The sequence below is a fragment of the Panthera tigris genome, chromosome D1, assembly GCF_018350195.1.
Source record: "Panthera tigris isolate Pti1 chromosome D1, P.tigris_Pti1_mat1.1, whole genome shotgun sequence".
Taxonomy (NCBI): domain Eukaryota; kingdom Metazoa; phylum Chordata; class Mammalia; order Carnivora; family Felidae; genus Panthera; species Panthera tigris.
Genome location: NC_056669.1, coordinates 54,442,970 through 54,467,362, shown reverse-complemented (window position 1 = coordinate 54,467,362; position 24,393 = coordinate 54,442,970). Strand labels below are relative to the sequence as shown.

Below are 24,393 nucleotides of genomic sequence, written 5' to 3'. Positions count from 1 at the left end.
GGCATTTGCTCTTCTACTTCTCTCCCTCACCCCCCACCAAGCCCGTCCACAAGACCTGTTACCGCTGGCCATTCCCCCAACACTTACTATTTTAGACTTCTGAAAATTTTACCAAGTTGCACATTTTTAAGTTACCACTTATGCTCCAGTCCTTGTAAATCTAGATCTCCAGCTCTAACCTCTCAACTTTGTGAGTATATTACATCCCTTGGCTGTTTCTCTGTCATACATCATCTTGTATCTTCTCATTCTAACTAAAATTTAGGAAATGAAAAAGAAGAGTTCATTATTATCCCCTTTAAGATCTTGCCCCAGACACATTTCCTAAAATCCACTACTTACTCATAAACACTTGTACAAGCACACAATGGCAAAGGATCAAGCCAGTCTTTCTTTTGCCTGCATCCTTCCACAAGTCAGGAAGTAAACACTCCTTGTTTAAGCAATAGTAAAAAGAGAGATGCCCAGAAAAGAACCTAGTGTTTTTTAGTAAAGGTGCTGAAAGATAACTTCAGCTGAAAGATAACTTCAAAACCATTTAGTATAAGGCTGTGATTCTCTTTTGTTTCCATGATATCAGGGCAAAGAAAAGAATGGAGAGGAAATCAGTGGCAGAGGCAGACATTGCTGTTTCTGCTGTAAGTCCCCAGGTGTGTCAGGGACTCATAGGAGACAGCTTTGAACGACTAGGATGGAACCAGGGGTATCTGGACCTATCATAAGTTCATTAGCCGAAACTAGTAATATGTGATACAAACAAAAGGAACTGTGACTTGTACCATCACTGGTCAAATTAAAATGTACCTCTATTCTCACCCCACCCTAAATCCATTATCAGACAATATGTAATAACATAGAGAAAATTCTTATTTTTCTAGAAGAAGAATCCCTCTTCATTATGAGACTTTTGGGTTGGGGAAATGCTGACAGGCCACATATGGTTGTGAATTCGACCAGAAAGAGCACGTCCGAGTAACAAGCTAAATGAATTTCCAAGAGGTGTAGTGGTGGCTATCTACCAAGCTTGCATTTTGCTAAGTGGAGAATACAAGCTAACGTCTGAGCTGAAAGAATCAGGCAGGGTTCCGTCCACATGACATACCTTCTTCTTCCAAATGGATCAAGTAGAAGGCCACAGGCCAGGAAAGGATAACCATCACAGTTATGCCACTCAGGTGCATATAGGGAGCAAAGATCTGGGAGAAAGCCAAAAGTTAGGCTAAACACATCTAGACAGACAGTGCCAAACCTATAGGATGATGCTTACCTGCAGTGACAGCCCAGCTGTCAGCCACCTCTCTTGCCAGAGTTGGCATAAAATCCACAAAACAAACGAGCATAGCAGAATCATTAGCAGAATCAGGATCTGGGGAAACAGAAAGGATCTCCTGACTTCCAGACACTAAGACTGAATCAGAACTCTCCTTGGGAATTGTATGTGTGTCCCAACAATGTTAGGGACCTCATTCCTTCATCCTTTTAATCTGTCTTGCAAACCCCCAATATGGACTGGATCCACTCACTTACCTTCTTTGTATGCAAGTCTTTGCAGGACAGCATGGCTGGAAAAGAATTATTCAGCTATGTGGTTTGACGCCTTTACTAATTTATCATCTCCAGCCTCAGCTGAGCCCTCAACATTGCTTGGCATCTCTCACTCAACTTCAGCAATGGCCATTACAAATGTTCACTACTTTTTTATATGACTCAATACAATCACAAGTAAACAATGTATGTTTCCCCCCAAAGGACTATAACATCAAGGCATCAAGGACAATACTTGTTTCTGATTATATCCTCACTGCCTTGCAGAGTGTTTGGCACATACTAAGCATCCAATAAATATTTGTTGAACAAAGGAAAAAAAATCTTCCTGCAAGAACACTACATACTTTTACAGAGAAAGAAAACATTGAGACCAAGAATACATAACTTTAAGTTTTTCCCCTTTAAAAACAAATGTAGTTTTTCTACATCTGTGTTGCCCTCTAAAGAGTGTTCAGTTACTTCCTTTCCATTACCTATCTATATTAAAGTAACTGAATCCACAATTAAACCTTCTCATAAAATGTATCCAGGCTTTGCTGGCTTAAATGGTTAATTGAAAAAATATTTCCAATCTTTAACAAACCCTTCCAGAGAACAGAAAAAGGGGGAACACATTCTAACTTGTGTTGTATAGCCAACAAAACATTCACACCCAAAGTCAAGAAGGACATTACAAAAAAGAAAAAGTACACGCATACCTCAGACATATTCCAGACCATCACAATAAAGCAAGTATTACACTAAAGCAAGTCAGATGAATTTTTTGCTTTCCCAGTGCATATAAAAATTATGCTTACACTATACCGTAGTCTATTAAGTGTACAATAGCATTATGTCTAAAAACACAATGTATATACCTTAATTCAAAATTACTTCATTGCTAAGAATGTTAACCATCATCTGAGCTTTCAGTGAGTCATAATGTTTTTGCTGATGGAAGGTCTTGCCTCAATGTTGATGGCTGCTGACTCATCCGGGTGGTGGTTGCTGAAGGCTGGGGTAGCCGTGGCAATTTCTTAAAATAAGACTACAATGAAGTTTGCTACATACATTGACTCTTTCTTTCATGTACGATCTATCTGTAGCATGTGATGCTGTTTGACGGAATTTTACCCACAGTAAAACTTCTTTCAAAACTGGAGTCCATCCTCTCAAACCCTGCCACAGGTTTACCAACTAAGTTTATATAATATTCTAAGTCCTTTGCGTCATTTCAACAATCTTCACAGCATCTTCCCTAGGAGTAAATTCCATCTCAAGAAACCACATTCTTTGCTCATCCGTAAGAAGTAACTTCTTGGGGCTCCTGAGTGGCTCAGTCAACTAAGCGTCTGACTCTTGATTTCGGCTCAGGTCATGATCCCAGGGTTGTGAGACTGACCCCCACATTGGGCTCCACACTGGGCATGGAGTCTGCTTGGGATATTCTTTCTCCCTCTGCCCCTTCCCCACTCACATACACACTCTCTCTCTTTAAAAAAAAAAAAAAGTAATTTCTCATCCATTCAAGTTTTATCATGAGATTACAGCAATTCAGTCACATCCTCAAGCTCCACTTCTAATTCTGGTTCTCTTGCTATTTCTACCAACTTGCTATTTCTGCAGTTACTCCCTCCACTTAAGTCTTAAATCCCTCAAAGTAATCCATGAGAGTTGGAATCCACTTCTTCCAGAGTCCTGTTCATGTTGAGATTTTGACCTCTTCCCATGAATCACAAATGTTCTTCAGGACATCTTGAATACTGAATCCTTCCAGAACGTTTTCAATTTACTTTGCCCAGATCCATCAGAGGAATCACTGTCTGCAGCAGCTATAGCCTTATGAAATGTATTTCTTAAATAATAATAAGACTTGATAGTCAAAATGACTCCTTGATCCATGGGCTGCAGAATGGATGTTGGATTAGCAGGCACAAACACAACATTCATTTCATTGTACATCTCTATCAGAGCTTTTGGGTGACCAAGTGTTGTCAATGAGCAGTAATATTTTGAAGGAAAAATTTTTCTGAGCAGTTGGTCTCAACAGTGGGTTTAAAATATGCAGTACACCACATTGTAAACAGATGTGCTACCATTCAAGCTTTGTTGTTCCATTTATAGAGCAAAGGCAGAGGAGATTTAGCATAATTCCCCCGTACCCTAGGATTTCTGGAATGGTAAATGAGCACTGACTTAAACTTAAAGTCACCAGCCAAGAGAGTCAGCCTGTCTTTTCAAGTTTTGAAGCCAGGCACTGACTTCTTCTCTCCAGCTGTGGAAGTCCTAGATGGCATCTCCTAATAAAAGGATGTTTTGTCTATATTGAAAATCTCTTGTTAAATAACCTATTAACAAAACAGAAGCAAATCAACACAAACCTTCATGAATTATCTTAACTATGTCTTCTGGGTAACTTGCTGCAGCTTCTACATCCGCACTTGCTGCATCACTTTGCACTTTTATGTTATGGAGACAGTTTGTTTCCCTAAACCTCATGAACCAACTTCTGTTAGCTTCAGACTTTTCTTCTGCAACTTCCTCACCTCTCTTCACCTTCGCAAAATTGAAGAGAGTTAGGGCCTTCCTCTTGGATTAGGCTTTGGCTTAAGGAAATGCTATAGCTGGTTTGATTTTCTATTCAGACCATTAAAACTTTCTTTTTTTTTTTTTAAAGTTTATTTATTTTTGAGACAGAGAGAGACAGAGCATGAACGGGGGAGGGGCAGAGAGAGAGGGAGACACAGAATCCGAAACAGGCTCCAGGCTCTGAACTGTCAGCACAGAGCCCGACGCGGGGCTCGAACTCACAGACCGCGAGATCATGACCTGAGCCGAAGTCAGACGTTTAACCGACTGAGCCACCCAGGCGCCCCAAAACTTTCTTCATATCAGCAATAAGACTCTTTTGCTTTCTTATAATTCTTGTGTTTATCAGAATAGCACTTTTGATTTCCTTCAAGGACTTTTCCTTTGCATTCATAGCATGGTTGTTTGGTGCAAGAGGCCTAGCTTTTGGCTTATCTCGGCTTTTGACATGCCTTCCTTACTGAGCTTAAGCATTTCTAGCTTTTGATTTAACATGAGAGATGGGACTCTTCCTTTTACTGGAACACTTAGAGGCCATTATAGGGCTATTAATCGGCCTAATTTCAATATTAAGTCTCAGGGAATAGGGAAGCTTGAGGAAAGGGAGACCAGAGTACGGCCAGTAGGTGGAGCAGTCAGAATACACACATTTATCAATTAAGTTCACCATCGTATATAAGGGTGTGGTTCATGGTGACCCAAAACATTTACAATAGTAACACAAAGATCACTGATCATAGAGCATCATAAAAAATATAATAATAAATAAAAAGTTTGAAATATTTTAAGAATCACCAAAATGTGATACAGAACACAAAGTGAGTAAATGCTGTTGGAAAAATGGTGCCAGTGACGTGCTGGGCACAGGGTTGCCACAAACCTTCAATTTGTAAAAAAACAAGATCTGAAAACCTCAATAAAGTGAAGCACAGTAAAATAAGGTATGCCCGCATATGCCAATCTCCTATGTACATAGATACAAAAGTCTTAAATAACCTATTAACAAAACAGAAGCATCCCAACACAAAGGTTTGTCAAGGCAGACTCACATAAATCTCTTGGGTTCTATGATCTACTCAACAGCAAACTTACTAATGATTCAAAGGATACAGGCAATTATAAGGTACATATAAAACATATTCCCTTGGGGAAATGTGATCCTTTCAAATGCAGCTACTCGTAAAAATGTCTAAGGATGCATTCTGATTTTGTGGCTTAAAATGTGGAGTGTGTTTTTTTCATTGAAATAGTTGACACACAATGTTACATTAGTTTTGGGTGTACAACACAATGATTGAATAAGTCTCTCTATATATTATGTTATGCTCACCACAAGGAGAGCCACCATCTACCAACCACACAACACTATTACAGCACCACTGATTATATTCCCTATTCTGTACCACTTTTCATCTCTGTGACTTATTCATCCCATAACTGGAAGTTAGACCTCCCACTCCGTCCATCATTCCCCCTTTTTGCTTATCCCCTACTCCCTCCCCTTTGGCAACCACCAGTTTGTTCTCTGTGTTTATGGATCTGTTTCTGCTTTTTGTTTGTTCATTTGTTTTGTTTTTTAGAATCCACATATAAGTGAAATCATATGGTATTTATCTTCTCTACTTCATGTAGCATAATACCCTCTGGGTCCATCCATGTTGTTGAAATGGCAAGATCTCATTTTTTATGACTGCATAATACTCCATTATGTATGTATACTGCATCTTCTTTATCCATTCATCTATCATCGATGGACACTCAGGCTGCTTCCATATCTTAGCTACTGTAAATTATGCTGCGGTAAACACAGGGGAGCATATATCTTCTGAAATTAGTGTTTTCATTTCCTCCGAGTGTAAGGTATGTTTTGAGCAAAGTTATATGAACACATTGCTTCAAAGAAGGAGCCTTTTTGGTTATGGGGCATCCTTATCTTATATCCCACTAATTATACAACTCCAGCCGGCCATGTCTCCCACATGTATATATATCTATACATAGATACATACCTAGATATGTGTATATATCCATAAATTCCAGGATTATTTACAATAAGCAACCCTGATTTATATCTAGCAGTTATATTCTGCCAGAAATTTTCATTGACAAGGACTCTGTATTGCCTTTTGGCTAACAAATATCCTTAGTGTGTTTATCAGTAGGTTGGGTTATTATTAAGTTTTGATCGAGGTCATTCATTCCTCCCTGAGAATCCCTGGGTAGAAGAGGAATAGGTTATAGGCTTAATGTTAACCCTTTCCTTCTGGGTTTACTCTAAGTATACTAAAACTGAAACTCCAAGCCCTACAGAATCTCCCTTGCTAATAGAAGTAGTCTCTCCTCCCAAGTCCGGTTTGAAGACACAACCAAGGTAGTTACCTGCCAAGAGGATGCCAACTCTTCTCATTCCCCACTTCCATCACTTCTCATCTCCTACAGACTGATAACTGGAATTAGATCCCAGAGTCCAAAGGCTCTGTTAATTTACATTGACCAAAACCCCTATAGAATATTTATGGCACTGAATCCTAAGGGTGCTAGACATTTTAGATGAGGCTAAACTGATTGATAGGAGTGCACTTACCAGAGATTCTGAATTGAATACACTAGAATCCAGGTATTACACATCTCAAAGTGGTTCTAACTGTTTGGTTACCTGAAACCTTGGCTCATTAGTGGCCTATGCTTAATGAAATTGGGGTGCCAGCAGTTTCTTGCTGTAATATAGGAAGAAAAATCCAAAGATTTATTGAGAAAAGTTTGCTGGAATGCTATCACCTATGGTCAGGTAACCCATTTCCCATATTTTATGGGAGGTGTCAGAGGACAGTGAAAAATACACTAATGAGGAAAGTGTCAGTATCCTTGAAAAGTACTATAGTGGCTAAATCTCTATGCCTGAATAAAGGTGAAAGATACTGCCATTGAAACTGGTTTCCTGATTTCCAAGGCAATAATGAGATCCTGCTGTGACAGAGGTCAAGTAGCAGCACTAACTGCCAGAAGCAAGGTAAGCCTGATTTCTAAAATAGGCACAAGCCTGGAATGGCAATCAGAATGGTTTACTCACAAGGATTCTTTTTTTTAAAAATTGAGTATAGCTGATACACAATATTAGTTTCAGGTGTACAACTTAGTGATTCAACAATTCTATTTTATGCTGGGCGTACCACAAGTGTAACTACCATCTGTCACCATGCAACACTATTAGAATACCACTATATTCCCCATGCTGTACCTTTTATTCCTGTGACTCATTCATTCCATAAATGGAAGCCTGTGTCTCCTGCTCCCCTTCACCCATTTTGCCAAACTTCCCACTCCCGTCCCCTAAAACCGTCAGTTTGTTCTTTGCATTTATTGGACTGACTTTGTGTCTATTCATTTGTTTTCTTTTTTAGATTTCACAGGATTCTTGGTAGTGACTAACTGATCATGGCATCCCAAATCCAAAACCGTTGGTGATCTCAATAAGGCCTATTTTCTCACTTCTCAATCTACATACTTTCCCCATAAGATCCTATGACTTCAATTTCGATCTTTTCTAGTAACTCTTAAATTTACATTTCCAGTTCATACTTCTCGTTTGAGTAAGAGGAAATTTAAGGGGATGACTCAGAGTTTGGTATGTTCCTAGGTTTAAGGAAAAACAATGAATGGTATCAAACCATGCCTGAAAAGACTATAAAAAAGCAAGAGGCTGTGGCTGGAGCTGCTCAAGCCCGTGGCAGAACAAAATGAGGGAGGCTAGTTGGAAATGAGCCATGTCCACAGATGTTGGGGCAAAGATGCTACTTTTCTGTAGACCAGATATGATCCTCTGAGAGACATCATTCAGAAGTCAATTTTAAAGGGCTCCAAACTAAGGGAGGGTCAAAAAGACCTCAAGAGAGAAATTTCTGGGGATATTTCTGCACCAAGAAAGGTGCAGTCAAGTTCTCTGAAAATACACACAGGAAAAGCCGGTGGCATAAATAGCCAACAACTGTGCATTTACCTGGTCCTGACAGCATCAACTCCAGATGACCCTCTTGCCCATCCTTGTGCAACCACGTTCTTTTATCCTATCTCCTCTTTCCCTGGGCCCTATTCTGGTGAAAGAGAGGTAAAAGGACCATCACACTCTCACTATCACTGCAGGCTTCCATGCCTGGGTCAGGCCCAAAGAAGGAGAGGAAAAGTCTTATAATGTTGAAGTTTGGGTTATTACAATGAACAGAAATTTTTAATGACTGAAATAAGAATGTTTTTGCAACTTTCTACAGGACTGAGAAAGTACTGGAGCTTGCCTAAGACATTTTTGGGATGGGAAGAGCAGAGTCACAGAGTGAGTTTAACAAGAAGTGGTGAGAAAACAAAGTTTGAGTTCAGTTCCTTCAGTAAATCAGTTACATGTTAGAAATTGAATTCTTTCAATTAAAACAGTGTAAATAGATCAGTTCTTTCTAACAGGAACAATGAAAGAAAAGGTGACTCTAATTCATGCTGAGTGCCTAAGAGGCACATTCAATCCTGACCCAAAGTCTCCTACGAAGGTTCAGTGTCCTACCTTATGACACCAGTGCAGGTATAGTTCATACCCTTCCCAAACCAACAAAAATGCAAGTACCTGGAAAAGCAAAGAAGAAAAAGGAGGTTATTTTGAAATCAAGTTGCTGTCCAAAGCACTGTTCTGTAGTTCAAAATTCCTTTCAGAGTCTAGGATTACATTCACTTCTTGCTATACCTGCACTTGTCAGCCTCTGGTACTTTGTCATGCTGCCCCTCTGCCTGAAAAGCTCTCCCTCCCCATGCCACTGATGCTTCAAAGGCAATTCAAACGTCACCTTCTATTCGCAATTTTCACCAGCAACCCCGAAAATTATTATTGCCTCTGGTAGTTCATAACAATCACCACACTGATATCCTTCCTGAGTTCCTACCAATTTATTTTCCCTATGGTGAACTGTATTCCTGGTATGACTTAGACCCACTTGTGACAAAAGAGAGGACAAGGGCCAGCCCTTCCATTGGTTATTTAAAAGCTCTTTCTTGGGGTGCCTGGGTGGTTCAATCAATTAAGCATCCGACTCTTGGTTTCAGCTCAGGTCATGATCTCATGGTTCATGTGATTGAGCCCTCATACAGTACAGAGCCTGCCTGGCATTCTCTCTCTCTCCCTCTGTCTCTGCCCCTCCCCCACGCATTCACTCACTTGCTCTTCTTCTCTCTCAAAATAAAAAAAAAGAAAAACAAAAAATTTAAAAATAGAAAAACTTTTTCTTGAGAAACCAGTGCCATTGTTACAACTGTTAACCACTGTTGTTAACCCTTGGTATTTATTCAATAAATCTCGATTAGATTTGATTGTAAATCTAGCCAGTCACCAAGTCAGTATGGAGATGCAAACAAAATCAGAACCCTCAGATACTTAGGATATTAACAAGAGTTGGACTTTATAAAGCTCTTAACCTTTTTATCAAAATAATTTTATGTATCTTATTTCATTTGTTCTTTATCCAGCCCCATAAAATGTCATTTTATTAAATATCATTCTCATTTGAAAGAAAAGAAATTGAGGCTCAAAGGGTATACAACTTGACCAAGGTTACAAAGTAACCTAACGACAGAGATAGAACTCAGGTTTTCCTCTTTGTTCATTGTTGTTGCTACTGCTTATATCCAAATAGAAAGTTTGTTGTAATATATTGCTTTATTAGACACTAGAACTCATTCCCACCTTAGAAGCTAATGATACCATTCATTTCATGTTCACTGTGTATAAAAGCAATACAATTCAGTGGCCAGAGTCTGGCTCAGAGCACATCTTTCACCTGCATTTTCCCCATTAAAAAGAAAAGTTTCTATCCAACCTCTCTGCCTACAGCCACCCTCCACACCACAACTTCCAGGATGGTTTTCCTAAAATAGAAATCTGACTTATGCCAAATGGCTTAGTCTTACTTTCCAGACCTTCCAAAATCTGTCACAAGCTTATCTGTCCTTTGAGCCTGGTTCCCAATTATTCTTCATTATGTTCTACATTCTAACAGAACTGACCTTTCCCTCTGATCTAGTCACACTCCATATTTTTGTCTTGCCAACTTTGTCTTGATGTTCCCACAGCCTGGAATGTTCTTCCCTGATCCCCATATACACATGTCCAAATCCCACATCCCATCAGTGACACCTCTTACAAGAAGTCTTACTTAATCTTCTTGGCTGCAAGTTGCCTCTTCCTTTTCAGAACCCATGCAGAACTTTTTTTAGGCCTAATGACAAATATAATGCTCTGCCTGTGTTAGCTACTTTTGTCTGTGACTTAGTTGCCCTACTAGAGTCTAAACTCATTAAGACATTACTATAACTTTACATCTCATACCAATCTCTTTGAAGTGCCCTACATGAAAATGGAAACTGCATATATTTTGTTGATCACTGTATACTCAGCACTTATCATTCATATAATGATTAACAAATTTGCTGAAAAATGCAAATGGCAATGCATTTGGGGGGTTGGGCTTTTCTATATCAGAAAGGAAATCAGGGCGCCTGGGTGGCTCAGTTGGTTGGGATACCGACTTTGGCTCAGGTCATGATCTCACAGTCCAAAGTCTGTGGATTTGGGCCCCACATCAGGCTCTGTGCTGATGGCTCAGAGTCTGGACCCTGCTTCAGATTCTGTGTCTCCCTTTCTCTGCCCCTCCCCCACTCGCTCGTGCTTTCTCTCTCTCTCAAAATAACAAATAAACATTAAAAAAATTAAGGAAAGGGAATTTTGAAATCAGAGAAAGATATGTATGTCCTATGTGTAAGTGCACACTGGAAAACTCCCATTACCTGAAAGCTATCCTCCCATAAGCTTTCCACTTCTACAGACTTTTCTCTTACTTGGCCTGAATTTCTCATACCACACTACACCACTATGTCAGCAACAGAGACGGTCAATATTGCCAAAATACTTGCTAAAATGTACTCAGCCCCTGGACTAGAGGAATAGCATTTGGTATTTTTGTGTGTTTCAATTTTTTTTTTTAATTCCAGTTGGTTAACATACAGTGAAATATTGGTTTCAGGAGAATTCAGTGATTCATCACTTATATATATAACACCCAGTGCTTATCGTAACAAGCACCCTCCTTAATGCCCATTACCTATCTAGCCCATCTCCCACCACCATCCATCCATCAACCTTCAGTGTATTCTCTATCTGTAAGAGTCTCTTAAGGTTTGTTTCCCTCTTTTTCTCCACACCCCATATTTTCATTGGTTTTATTTCTTAAATTCCACATATGCATGAAATCATATGGTATTTGTCTTTCCCTGACTTGACTTATTTTGCTTAGCATAATACATTCAAGCTACATCCACAACATTGCAAATTGCAAGATTTCATTCTTTTGATGGCTGAGTAATATTCCATTGTAAATACACACACACACACACACACACACACACACACACACACACACCACATCTTCTTTATCCCCTCATCAGTCAACGGACATTTGAGTTCTCTCCACAGTTTGGGTAATATTGATAACGCAGCTATAAACATTGAGGTGCATGTATCTATCCAAATCTGATTTTTATATCCTTTGGGAAAATACCTAATAGTGCAATTGCTGGATCTTAGGGTAGTTCTATTTTTCACTTTTTGAGAAACCTCCATATTGTTCTCCAGGGTGGCTATACCACTTTGCAATCCTACCAACAGTGCAAGAGCGTTCTCCTTTCTCTACATTCTTGCCAATACCTAATGTTTCTTGTGTTAATTTTAGCGACTCTGACAGGTATGAGGTAGTATCTCACCATGGTTTTTGCTTTGTATTTCCCTGATGATGAGTGATGTTGAGCATCTTTTTATGTGTCTGTCAGACACCTGGATATCTTGTTTGGACAAGTGTCTATTCATGTCTCCCGAATATTTCTTTTTTTTTTTTTTTTTTTTCAACGTTTATTTTATTTTTTGGGACAGAGAGAGACAGAGCATGAACGGGGGAGGGACAGAGAGAGAGGGAGACACAGAATCGGAAACAGGCTCCAGGCTCCGAGCCATCAGCCCAGAGCCCGATGCGGGGCTCGAACTCACGGACCGTGAGATCGTGACCTGGCTGAAGTCGGACGCTTAACCGACTGCGCCACCCAGGCGCCCCCCGAATATTTCTTAACTGAATTATTTGCATTTTGGGTGTTGTCTTTGATAATTTCTTTTTATGATTTGGATACTAACCCTTTATCAGATATGACATTTGCAAATATCTTCTCCCATTCCATAGGCTGCCTTTTAGTTTTGTTGATGGTTTCCTTCACTGTGCAGAAGCTTTTTATCTTGATGAGGTCCCAAAAGTTCATTTTTCCTTTTGTTTCCTTTGCCCTAAAATGTCTAGTAAGAAGCTGCTCTGGCTGAGGTCAAGAGGTTGTTGCCTGTGTCCTCCTCTAGGATTCTGATGGTTTCCTGTCTCACATTTAGGTCTTTCATCCATTTTGACTTTATTTTTGTGTATGGTGTAAGAAAGAGGTCCAGTTCATTCTTCTGCATGTTGCTGTCCAGTTTTCCCAACACCATTTGCTGAAGAAACTTTTTTCCATTGGATATTCTTTCCTGCTTTGTTGAAGATGAGTTGACCATAGAGTTGTGGGTCCATTTCCGAATTTCCTATTTTGTTCCATTGATATGTGTCTGTTTTTGTGCCAAGTACCATACTGTCTTGATGACTACAGCTTTATAATATAGTTTGAAATCCAGAATCATGGAGCCACCAGCTTGGTTTTTTGTTTTCAGGATTGCTTTGCTATTCAGGGTCTTTTGTGGTTCCATACAAATTTTAGGATTATCCCACCTCTGTGAAAAATGGTGGTGGTATTTTGATAAGGATTGCATTAAATGTGTAGATTGCTTTGGGTAGTATAGAAATTTTAACAATGTTTGTTCTTCCAATCCATGAGCGTGGAATACTTTTCCATTTCTCTGTGTCCTCTTCAATTCCTTTTGTAAGTATTCTATAGATTTCAGTGTGTGACTCAAAGCCATTATTTCCTTGTTGGTTTTCTGCTTAGATGATCTGTCCATTGCTGGAAGTGGGATGTCAAAGTCCCCTACTATTATTATCACTGAACTTCTTTATGTTTGTTAGTAATTCATGCATATTTTTAAGTGCTTTCAAGTTGGGGGCATAAATATTTACAATTGTTAGTACTTGATGGACAGACCCCTTAATTATGACATAATGCCTTTCATCTCCTGTTACCATCTTTGTTTTCAAATCTAGTTTCTCTGATATAAGTATGGCTATTCTGGCATTCTTTTGATGTCCATTAGCATGATAGATGGTTCTCCATCCCCTCACTTTCAATGTGCAGGTGTCTTTAGGTCTAAAATGAGTACCCTGTAGGCAGCACATAGATTGATCTTGTTTTCTTTATACATTCTAATACCCTATGTCTTTTGATTAGAGCATTTAGTTCATTTAAATTAAGGGTGATTATTGAATAATATGAATTTAGTGCCATTGTGTTACCTTTAAAGTTGGTGTTTCTAGTGTTTTCTCTATCTCTTTGTAGCCTTTGCTGCTTTTGGTCTTTTATTCCCCCCACTCAAAGAATCTCTCTGAATATTTCTTGCAGAGCTGGTTGGGTGGTCATGACCTCCTTTAGTTTTTGTTTATCTAGGAAACTCTTTATCTTTCCTTCTATTCTGAATGACAGCCTTGCTGTATAAAGTATTGTTGGCTGCATATTCTTCCCATTCAGCACATTGAATATATGCTGCCATTCTCTTCTGGCTGCCATGTTTTCTGTAGACAGATCTGTTGTGAACTCAATCTGTCTTCCCTTATAGGTTAAGGGTTTTTCCTCCCTTTCTGTTTTCAGGATTCTTTGTCTATGTATTTTGTGAATTTGACTATGATATGTCTTGGTGATGGTCAGGTTTTGTTGAATTTAATGGGAATTCTCCATGCCTCTTGGTTTTTGATGTCTGTGTCCTTCCCTGGATTAGGGAAATATTCAGCTATAATTTGTTCAGATAAACCTTCTGCCCGTTTTTCTCTCTCTTCATCTTCTGGTACTCCTATTTTACAAATGTTAGTCCCTTTTTATAAGTTGCTAAGTTCCCTAAGTCTATCTTTGTGATTCATTACTTTTGTCTCCCTCTTCTTTTCAGCTTCATTATTTTCCATAATTTATCTTCTGTATCACTAATTTGTTCCTCTTCTGCATCCATCTTCACTGTCATGGCATCCATTCAAGTCTGCATTTCAGTTATAGCATGTTTAATTTCAGCCTGACTAGATTTTAGCTCTTTATCTCTGCAATAAGAGATTCTGTATAGTCTTCTATGTTTTTTTCCAGCCCAGCTAGAATCCTTATAATTGTTCTAAATTCTAGTCCTGACATCTTACTTACATCTGTATTGATTAAATCTCTGGTTGTCATTTTTTCCTGTTCTTTCTTTTGGGGTGAATTCCTCTGTCTTGTCATTTTGGGGAAAACAAGAAAAAATAATAAAATAAAAATTTTTAAATAATAATGAAGCTAGATCCTAGGTGTGTTTTGGTTTGTTTGCTAAGAGAAGCTTGATGGAGCACCTGGGTGTCTCAGCAGTTGAGTGTCTGACTCTTGATTTCAGCTTGGGTCATGACACCAGGGTTGTGGGATTGAGCCCATGTCACTGAGCATGGAGCCTGCTTGAGATATTCTCTCTCTCTCTCTCTCTCTCTCTCTCTCTCTCTCTCTCTCTTTCCCACTTTTCCCCATTCACACGTACTCTCTCAGAAAAAACAAAGTTTAAATAATTCTTAAAATATTTAAAGAGAAGCTTGATAGAAAAAAGAGATTAAAATTAAAAATTTAAAAAATAATAAAATAAAATAAAAATTGCTCTTTCCTTACCCAAGAGAAAAAAAACACAAAAGCAAAACAAACAAAAAACCCAAAGGAAGCTAGATCCTGCTTCCCCTACAGCTGAAGTTTTGCAGCACTCTATGATCATTAGACTTAGTGCATGGAAGGGGTTTGTGCTGTTCTTCTGGGGGAAGGGCCCTCTGCTCTGATTCTCAGGTGGATTTGCCCTAATAGAGATGTGTTTGGAGGGCCCAGGGGGGTGGGGCTTAGTTTAGTGGCTCCATTCTCCACTTGGTGGTGCTGTTTAGCCCACTGAGGTCAATCAGTCCTGGCTAGGGGTGAAAATAGCTTCACCCTGCTCTCTAGTCTCTGGAGTGGGAAGTTCCCACCCTCACAGAGGCACAATAAATCATCTGTAATCCCACCTTCCATCAGAACCCTGCCTTTCACCGTCTGTGTCCATGCTATCTACCTACTAGGTGGTGCTGCTCTCCTGGGTTCTATCTCAGACTGTGTTTCAAAACCCCACACTTCAGAGACCCCCATGGCTCAGACCCACTCTGATCCTCTGGGGGATGGTCTTGCTGTGCCATGGCCAGTGCTGGCTTGTCCCAGGAAATAGTCACGTGACCACACAGTTGTAGTGGCTCAGAGCTTATGATAAATCACACCACAGCCAGTTCCAAGGTTTTCTGTCCTCAGCCAATGTCTTTGTTCCTATACTAGTGATAGGGCAGCTCTATGGCACTTGTCCAGTCTTTTGCCCACGGATAGGCTGAGTTGCCTCTACCAAATGCACTCCAAGCATGGGAACTGCTTCTTCCCATGTGATCCAGGGGATCCTTAGACCTCGTTTGCCCAAACCTGAGGCTCTACCCTGCTTCCTCGCCAGAGCACCACCAGGCACTGAGCTCTGAAACTTCAGACTCTGCGCTCCACTATTTATAAAAAAACTGGTGGTATTGAAACCTTCGCCTTTCCCCCCATCAACGGTTTTGGGGAACAGTTTTCTTGTACAGTTCTCTGTGAGTATTTTCACTTTTTTTCTTCACTGTTAGTTCACCTCTCTCCAATCGGGATCTCTCCCTACCACAGCACCCTCAGCTCTTTTCTCCCACACATCAACTCTCTGCAGTATCTTCCATGGGTCATTTTTTCTGTTTTTAGACTTGCAGCTTAGCTCTCTAAGACTTCTGATTGGTTTTTTAGGTGTTCAGAATGATTTGATATTTATCTAGCTGATTGGGGCAGGAGGCAAGGTTAGAGTCACCCTACTCCTCTGCTATCTTAAACGTCCTCTTGAGGACTAGCATTTGCACAATAGGATAGGTTTGACAAACTACCTAATTTGTAAGGCCAAGAAAGACTGGTTCTCAGGAGATTAAATATGAAATGAGATAGCTCAACATGTAAAGGTACAGCTAATGTGAATCTGTTGAGTGTTTAAAATAACAACACTGAATGAACCATAAAATAGGCCATGAAACAAGACTAGAAAAAGGATGGTCTACCACCCTTTCAAAGGGAAGATTTTAAGACAGATCCTCCAGTAGAACAAGCTTTTTTTTCCTCCATCCATCCCTTGTGCCTAAGATTCAAATAGCTAATATAAACTCCAACTCTGCTAATACAAGAGTAATCTTGGGTTCTGAAGACTCCCGGCACCAATTGGATACCATCCTAGACAGGAGCACCTCATGAGGCTACTTGGGAAGAGAGTAGGGGAAACGTGAAACATTACTCACCACCAGCAATGAAACACTACTCACCACCAGCAATGAAGAGTAGGCAGTCAGGATCCCAAATAAACTCAGCAAAACAATGGACCAAAAGAACCAGTATCCTGTACCTAGAAAAATGACCCTGCAAAAATGTGTTTCAATCCTTAACATATAGCAGAAATAAGTAGTGTCTGTGTCAAGGGTAGGGAATAAGACTGGACTAGATGAGGCTTAGGAAAATGGAAGGAGGTAAGAGAAGAAATCTGAGAATAGATCTGTGAAGAGCTCTGGAGATATTTAGTTGAAAGTTTTAACTTTATCCTATGGGCAACTGGGTACTTTAATGGGGTTCTGTATAAGTGGTATGATTTTTTTTTAATTATTTAGAATATATACTCAAAACTTATGTCCTCTTTAAAAAAAATCAATATAATAATACAGAAATTCTGCAATGTCAAAAGAGAAAAAGCCATCCATAAGTTTACCACCTTAATAAAATTAATGTTTTCTGGGGCGCCTGGGTGGCTCAGTGAGTTGAGCGACTGACTTAAGCTTAGGTCATGATCTCACAGTTTGTGAGTTCAAGCCCCGCGTTGGGCTCTGTGCTGACAGCTCAGAGCCTGGAGCCTGCTTCTGATTCTGTGTCTCCCTCTCTCTCTGCCCCTCCCCTACTCATGCTCTGTCTCTGTCTCAGAAGTAAACATTAAAAATAAATAAATAAATAATAAAATTAATGTTTTCCATTTTGGCATGTTCCCTGCCCATTTGCATGTATGTTTTCATATATAGCTGCAATCACAGCCACCATATTAACTGCTCTATGCTAGAGCTAAGATATTTGGGCCCTTTAAAAACAGTTCGAACGTGTTCTGTTCCTTAAGTATGTTATGAGAGAAAGCCACTAATAATATGCTAAGAGAAACAGTGTTATTCTGGTCTACGTATTATATGTCAAATAATTTGAACTCATTTCCAGATAACAGGAATTACCTTCTCTTCATATAAAACCTGGACAAATTATAACTTAATAATATAAAATTTAGATTAGTGAACATATAACCACATTAAAAACAATAAGGGAAATTCTCTTTCCTCACAGGCTTTAAGACACATCAAGAACAAAGAAACAGGCAATCAGCCATCCTAGTGAGAGCTATCCCAAATCAAGACACTGGGAATAGTATTCTGTAGAATATGAACTCACAACTAGAAATCCGAAAGCATCAAATAATGTCAGCAAATGAATTCAATAAAGCCAACAAATAAAAAACTTGCACTTAAGAAAATATAATGGCACAATCAGAAAATAATCACAAAATAAATATATTTAAGATGTTTAGAGAAATAAAGGAAGGACTAACATGCATGTAACAAGAATATAATGCTTTGGGGTTTTCAAAAAAGATTTTAAGTAATCTCTACACCCAAAATGGGGCTTGAACTTACAACTCCAAGATCAAGAGTCACATGTTCTACTGACTGAGCCAGCCAGGTACCCCAAGAATATGATGTTTCAATATGAGCACAGGGATAATAAAAAAAAAAAAAAAAAAGTTCTTGGGAAAAAATGAAAGATAGACTTAGTATCAGTCTAGATACAGCCAAAGGATTACTCAAACAGCTTAACCAAGAAGCGACACCAACTTTGCTTTCAAGTGAGAATGGAAAGTTAAGGTTTGCCATTTAATGGTGCCTCTACATTTTCTAATCATTTCCCTGGCTACATTAGATTTTTTCTTTTTTTTTTTTTTTTACTTCCTTTCAACCTTATTTTGTATATTCAATCACACATAAATATTATTAGTTCAATTCATCTGCTGTGAACTTCAGGCAAAGGAAGAGCTGTGGTTTTATTTCTCTCTCTCCCTTTTCTACCTCTTCCTGTCCCATTAATCTGTACTCATTCTTAGTGATGGTGTGTGCATGTGGTGGGGGGAGATAACAAAATGGAGTGAGAAGAATGAAAAGGAGTTAGCTTAAGTGACTGCCTACACATCAGTGGAACTTAAAAAAGGAAGTCTTTCTTGGTCATCACTCCTTTAATCTGCAAATATACAGTTGCTGGGAATATACAGTAGGCTCACTCCATATGGATTGTCCAATGCAGGCTTCTTCTGACTTAGTATTTTCAAGCAGTTTTCTCCCTGCTCTGGGCCATTTGCTTTATATCCCCTTAGCAACATAATCACATCCCCCTTTTAGATGGAAGCCTTCTCATTCAATACAGAAAGACTTTTTAGGGCAGACTGGTCAATGCAGCCTCCTCACTTAAATCCACATTTGCTGCACCAAAGCTTAAAGAGACCTTCCAGGACCCCTTCTCTGCTTTCCCATAGCTGCAAGATGCAGCTTTCTTGTACCTTCCCCAAATACATTTCCTACATACCACAATGCTTTATATTAGTCCCACCAATTTATTGTCAGCTGACAGTAATTCTGAGGGGGAAAAAAAGACACATTGTGGTGAGGCATTAGAAACTTTCACATAACATAAGGAATGGGGAGACATGTCTAACCCCACAACACACATGGGGGGAAAAGGGAAGTGATAGTCACCCCATCAAAAATTCTGCTCTAAAAGGGAATAACAACTAAAAAAGCTGGATGATATGTTCTTTAGAATCTAAATGAAGGCATGAGGGAGCCAATAAGCAGTGACGAACTATGGAACCAAGATCCAAGTAAGAGAGGAAAATCCACAATACATAACTTGTCATTTGGGTGATTTTTCTCTAGAAGAAGTGGCTGAGATAGAGATATCTTGCAGGGCTAGGAGGACAAAAATATGGGGAGGGTAATCTGCTAGACACTATACACTTTGATTTAGGACCTTCTAGGGCTAAATCTTAGGAGTAAGCACAAACCAAAAATAGACTGCTTCTGGGGGACTGAATCATAGCTTTGAACAATTTAAGTATGTAATATTGAATTAAGGTGAACAGGATTTGCTAATACACCTAGGTATTTGTCAGAGTAACTGAGAGGACATAATGTAATTCAAGGTCTCAAATTACCTATACAACTTATTATATACAATACTGCGCTCAAGCAAAACTATCAGTCATGCTAGGATAGGAGACCACATTAGTGAATGCCTAAAGAGATGACAACATAAAAAGATCTCTGGCATATCTAGGTAAGAAAGGTATTAGACACAGACTTCTAAATAAATATCCGTAAAATGTTTAGACTGTGACAAAATTAAGAATTTCAGTATAGAACTATTTAAAAGGAGACCAATTTAAAAAAATAAAAGAATTTGTTAAACAAAGAATAGGTCAGAAAAAAATATCAAGAATGAAACAGACACACGAACAAATATACAAAAAATAAAGAAAAGTAAGACACTTGGGGATAAAGAAAGGAGGTCTAATATACATAAAATTGAAGTTCCAAACGTAGAGGTGATAAAAAATTGAGTGAAAACATCTGAAAAGAGAGTGGCTGAGAACTTTTCCAAAATGATTAAAATATTTTATTGGTCTGGGATCAGTCAGTAAAGGCTTTATTATAGGGATCAGACCTTATGCTGTTATAGAAGCCACTAGAGAAGGCTATATAAGTCTGTTACATCTGCTCTGATATTGGGCCTAAAGCTGCTAGAACTCAGGCCAGCAGTCGGGAAGGAAAACTGAACCTGACATATGAGAGAACTAAACTCTATAATGAGCAACTGGAACCCACAAGAACAAACTGAAACACATGAGGATAAACTGAAACCCACGTGGACACATACAATGGAACCTGTGTCTGTCTTTCACTGGGTCAAGCATTTAGCTAAGCTGGTCCAGGATACTGCTGCCTCAACATCCATTTTGTTTGGCCAAGTGGGCTGCAAGGAAGTGAAACTGACATTAGCCCCCTCAGAGAAACACATGCCCTATACAGCATCCCAGAGCCACAAGCAAATATAAATTCCTGATAGGACTCCCCCAACAGCCCTTGGGATCAGATTTCCTCTGCTCCCTGGCACCTGTATGCCTTATGTGCCCCTTAGATATGACTCTCATGGGGCTTACCAAACTCCTGCTCTTTTAGTTTGAATTGACCAATCTGGTCCTAGCCCAGTAACCACTCCATCCGAGGACACTAATAAAGGCATGTGCCTAAGTCATGCCTTCTGTCTAAACTCTGCCTTGACCTTCCATGTGCCCCCTTGAGGTGTACCATGTACATCCTCTAGTACCTATAAGTAATAAACTTCTCTCTTTTGATTTCTCTTGTGGCCTGTTGTTGAACCACCACTCACTACTGTTGTTGCCTTGACTCATGATCCAGCACCCTGTGCTCCACAGAAAAGAATGTTAATTTAGCAAAGTTATAATACACTGCCTCCAACCTTGATGATAAGAATGACCTGTAGAAAAAGTTGGTGCCTTTGGTCATTGAGCTGCACACTTATATGGCCTAGGACACAGAGAAACTAAAAAAGAGATGGCAGGATTAGGGAGTATGTAGGCCAAGGTACCACCCCATGCCCCAGCATGAAGGCAGCCATAATGCCTGGGCACACCAATGATCTTCAGATTATAAAACAATGGCTGCTGATTCACTTCCCACATCCAAATTTTATGCAACTTTCTCGTGTACCTAATCCTAACCCAATCCTATACTGGCAATAGAATTCTTAGAAATGTAGTTTCAGTTTAGCAGTCCCAGATAATATAAGATCACAGCCCACTCATGGTCAACTTGGAATCCATACACACCTCTACTAACTACCCTTACTTTCTAATATGATGCAATGATCTCTCATAGAACCAAAAATACACCAATCCTCTCTCCAAGAGAGGTTAGAGTTCTCACCACAGGGTGATGGTTATACCTCCAGTTTAAGTACTGATATATATGGTTAACTACTATTAACATATATGTATATATGTTATATATAAATATATATAGATATAGATATAGATATATATATAGATAGATATAGATATAGATATATATAGAAGGAAGGAAGGAGAGAGGAGCAAGCAGAATTCTGGCCCCCATGAATTCTGTCCTCTGGTGTCACACCAGTGATGATGTTATATTAGATGGCAAAAGGAACTTTGCAGACATAATTAAGGTTACTAAACAGCTGACTTTATTTTATTTATTTATTTATTTATTTATGTATTTATTTATTTATTTTTGAGACAGAGAGAAAGACAGAGCATGAACAGGGGAGGGTCAGAGAGAGAGGGAGACACAGAATCTGAAACAGGCTCCATGTTCTGAGCGGTCAGCACAGAGCCCGATGCGGGGCTCGAACTCACGGACTGTGAGATCGTGACCTGAGCCGAAGTCGGCCGCTTAACCGACTGAACCACCCAGGCGCCCCGACTAAACAGCTGACTTTAAAATAGGGAGATTAACCCGGATTATCCGGGTAAATTCAGTGTTATCACATGAACTCTTAAAATCAGAAGAGGAGGGCATAAAAAGGAAGTAAGAGAAATGAGAAAGAAGAACTCAGAAATCTGAAGTTTGAGAGGACCTGACACACAATTCTTAGTTCTGAAGATAGAGAAGGTCACAAGCTAAAGAATTCACTGGCTTTGAGAAGGTGAGAATAACTTCCATCTGACAACCACCAAAGAAAGGGCACTTCATTCCTACAATGAGAAATACATGGATTCTGCCAACACTGAATAAACCAAGAAGTGGATTCTCACCCAGTCTACACATAAATGCTCAGGCCAGCATTTATGCACCTTGCTTTCAGTATTACAGTATTATAGTATAGTATTATTAGCACCTTGATTTCAGTATTATAAGATCCTAAGCAGAGTACCCAGCTGAGTACCTAAGCAAAGTACCTAAGCTGAGCATGACTGACTTATGACCTACAGAACTATAAGACAATAAACAGATATTGTTTTAGACCACCCAATTTTCAGTAATTTGGTATAGTAACAACGGTAAAACTGCCCATGAAACTTACTTGTGACATTAGAACCTGTGGGAGCACACTCATATATACAACTTCTATTTGATAATGGACTATTTAGTGAGAATTCTGCTTGCTGCTGAGTATGTTTCTTCCAACTATGCATTCCAAAACTAGAGAAATAACCATAGAGTGGGATTGGGATGTGCTAGACCCACTATGGAAATGGACCTCAGCCAGGAGGAGGGGCCAAGATGGCAGAGCTGCATGGAACTTTTTTCTCCCTCTCTTGTCCCTGAAATACAGCTAAATCAACACCAAACCATCTTGAAAATGGTTTGCAAATAGTTTCCAAACCTAGAAAACTGATTTGAGGATTAACACAACAATCTGCACAACTTGAACCACAGAACTCAGCAGGTACGTGGTGTGGAGAGGTGAACTGGGGTAGACAGAAGCCACAGAGGGTAGAGAGCTGCTTTTGCTTGAGGAGAAAGAACAGAGACAGGGGGGAAAGTACAGGAAAAGCACTCCCTCACCCCACAAAAGCAGCTGGAGAGAAAGAGTGGATGGAACAAAAAAAGAAAGGAGAAAGGGACTGCAAAGGGCTGAACAAAAAAAGAAAGAAAGGAGAGGGTTTGAATTCCATTAAGATGCTATAAACAGGAGAGCACGGAGCTTGAAACTCTGCAGCTCAATACCTGGCAGAGCTCTGGTGGGAAGAGCTAATCCTCAGGAGCAGTGAAGTCCAAGGGGTCCTCAGGCCACACGGGGAGAGGTAGTTCCCCTGCTGGGAGGACATTTGGTAGAGGCTATGTGGCCTCCCCACAGGCAAAGGTCCCAGCGGACCCCAAACAGCCACATTTGCTGGTGTTGGAACAAGGATGTGAGGGGTGAAGTCTGGTGTCAGATGGGTATTGTGATTTACCATAATCCCTGAAACGCTGCTGCTACACGATCACACGAACTTCTGGGGTGGGCTAGCACCCAGCCGCAGTCTCTGGACATCTGCAGCCCAACAGTCACACAAACCTACCAGGGGGCTGGCCAGCACCCAGCCAGTGCTCAGCGAGACCCTCCCCTAGAGGGTCTGAGCAGGTCAAAGCTGCAGGACCCTCAGAAGTGAAGGGTTTGGAAACACAGCCCCATCTTAGATAAAATTCAGAAGGGAGGTGCCAGCTGGCAGGTTGATGGCTTGGTCATGTGCAGCAGAGAAGTGGGGAGTGGACGGAAACTCTTGCTGATTGCTGGTCAGCAAGAGTACAGAATTCTGATACTAGAGACTAGGTAGCTGGGTGACACCATTTTCTGTTCTTTTTTTAATGCTCGTTTATTTTTGAGAGAGAAAAAGAGAGACAGAGCATGAGCGAGGGAGGGGCAGAGAGACAGGGAGACACAGAATCTGAAGCAGGCTCCAGGCTCTGAGATGGCAGCACAGAGCCCAATGCGGGGCTCAAACCCACAAACTGGGAGATCATAACCTGAGCCAAAGTTGGATGCTTAACCAAATGAGCCACCCAGGCGCCCCTAGGTGATGCCATTTTCACCCCTCCTGCACATGCACATACACGCCTACACATGCCACAACAATCCATGCCAGTAAACTAAGCAGTGACATCTCGGGGAGAATGGAGCCGCTATACCAAGCCCTGTCCAACTGGGCCAATCATGCTAGATGAACACCACAAAATCTCTCTACCTGCTTAGTTTACAGACTATAAAGTGCTTCATAGTTTGACTTCTAGGGGAAAGTGGATGTAATTTCAATTGTATTCATCCTGTTCACTGGTACATCTACTCAATTTTTTTTCTTTTCTCATTCTTGAATACAGAATTTATTTTTATTTTCCATTTCTA

At 39.9% G+C, this 24,393-nt stretch overlaps 1 protein-coding gene across 10 annotated transcripts in view; it reads right to left on the bottom strand.

Moving 5' to 3' along the window:
* The window catches only part of GDPD4 (glycerophosphodiester phosphodiesterase domain containing 4), a 191,102-nt gene that overhangs the window by 128,817 nt on the left and 37,892 nt on the right, over positions 1–24,393 (bottom strand). For 7 of the 10 annotated variants that reach the window (XR_006208000.1, XR_006207999.1, XM_042957376.1 and 4 more), the window contains 5 exons: positions 16,710–16,803; positions 8,666–8,725; positions 1,268–1,366; positions 1,103–1,196; positions 180–254 (listed from right to left, as the gene is read on the bottom strand). Coding sequence is in view for 8 of the 10 variants with exons in the window: in XM_042957376.1 (XP_042813310.1) it covers positions 180–254; positions 1,103–1,196; positions 1,268–1,366; positions 8,666–8,725; positions 16,710–16,803 (422 nt within the window). In the remaining 2 variants the exon portion in view is untranslated. The remainder of the gene's footprint in view (positions 1–179; positions 255–1,102; positions 1,197–1,267; positions 1,367–8,665; positions 8,726–16,709; positions 16,804–24,393) is intronic. The other 3 variants (XM_042957378.1, XM_042957380.1, XM_042957381.1) reach the window with 3 other exon arrangements.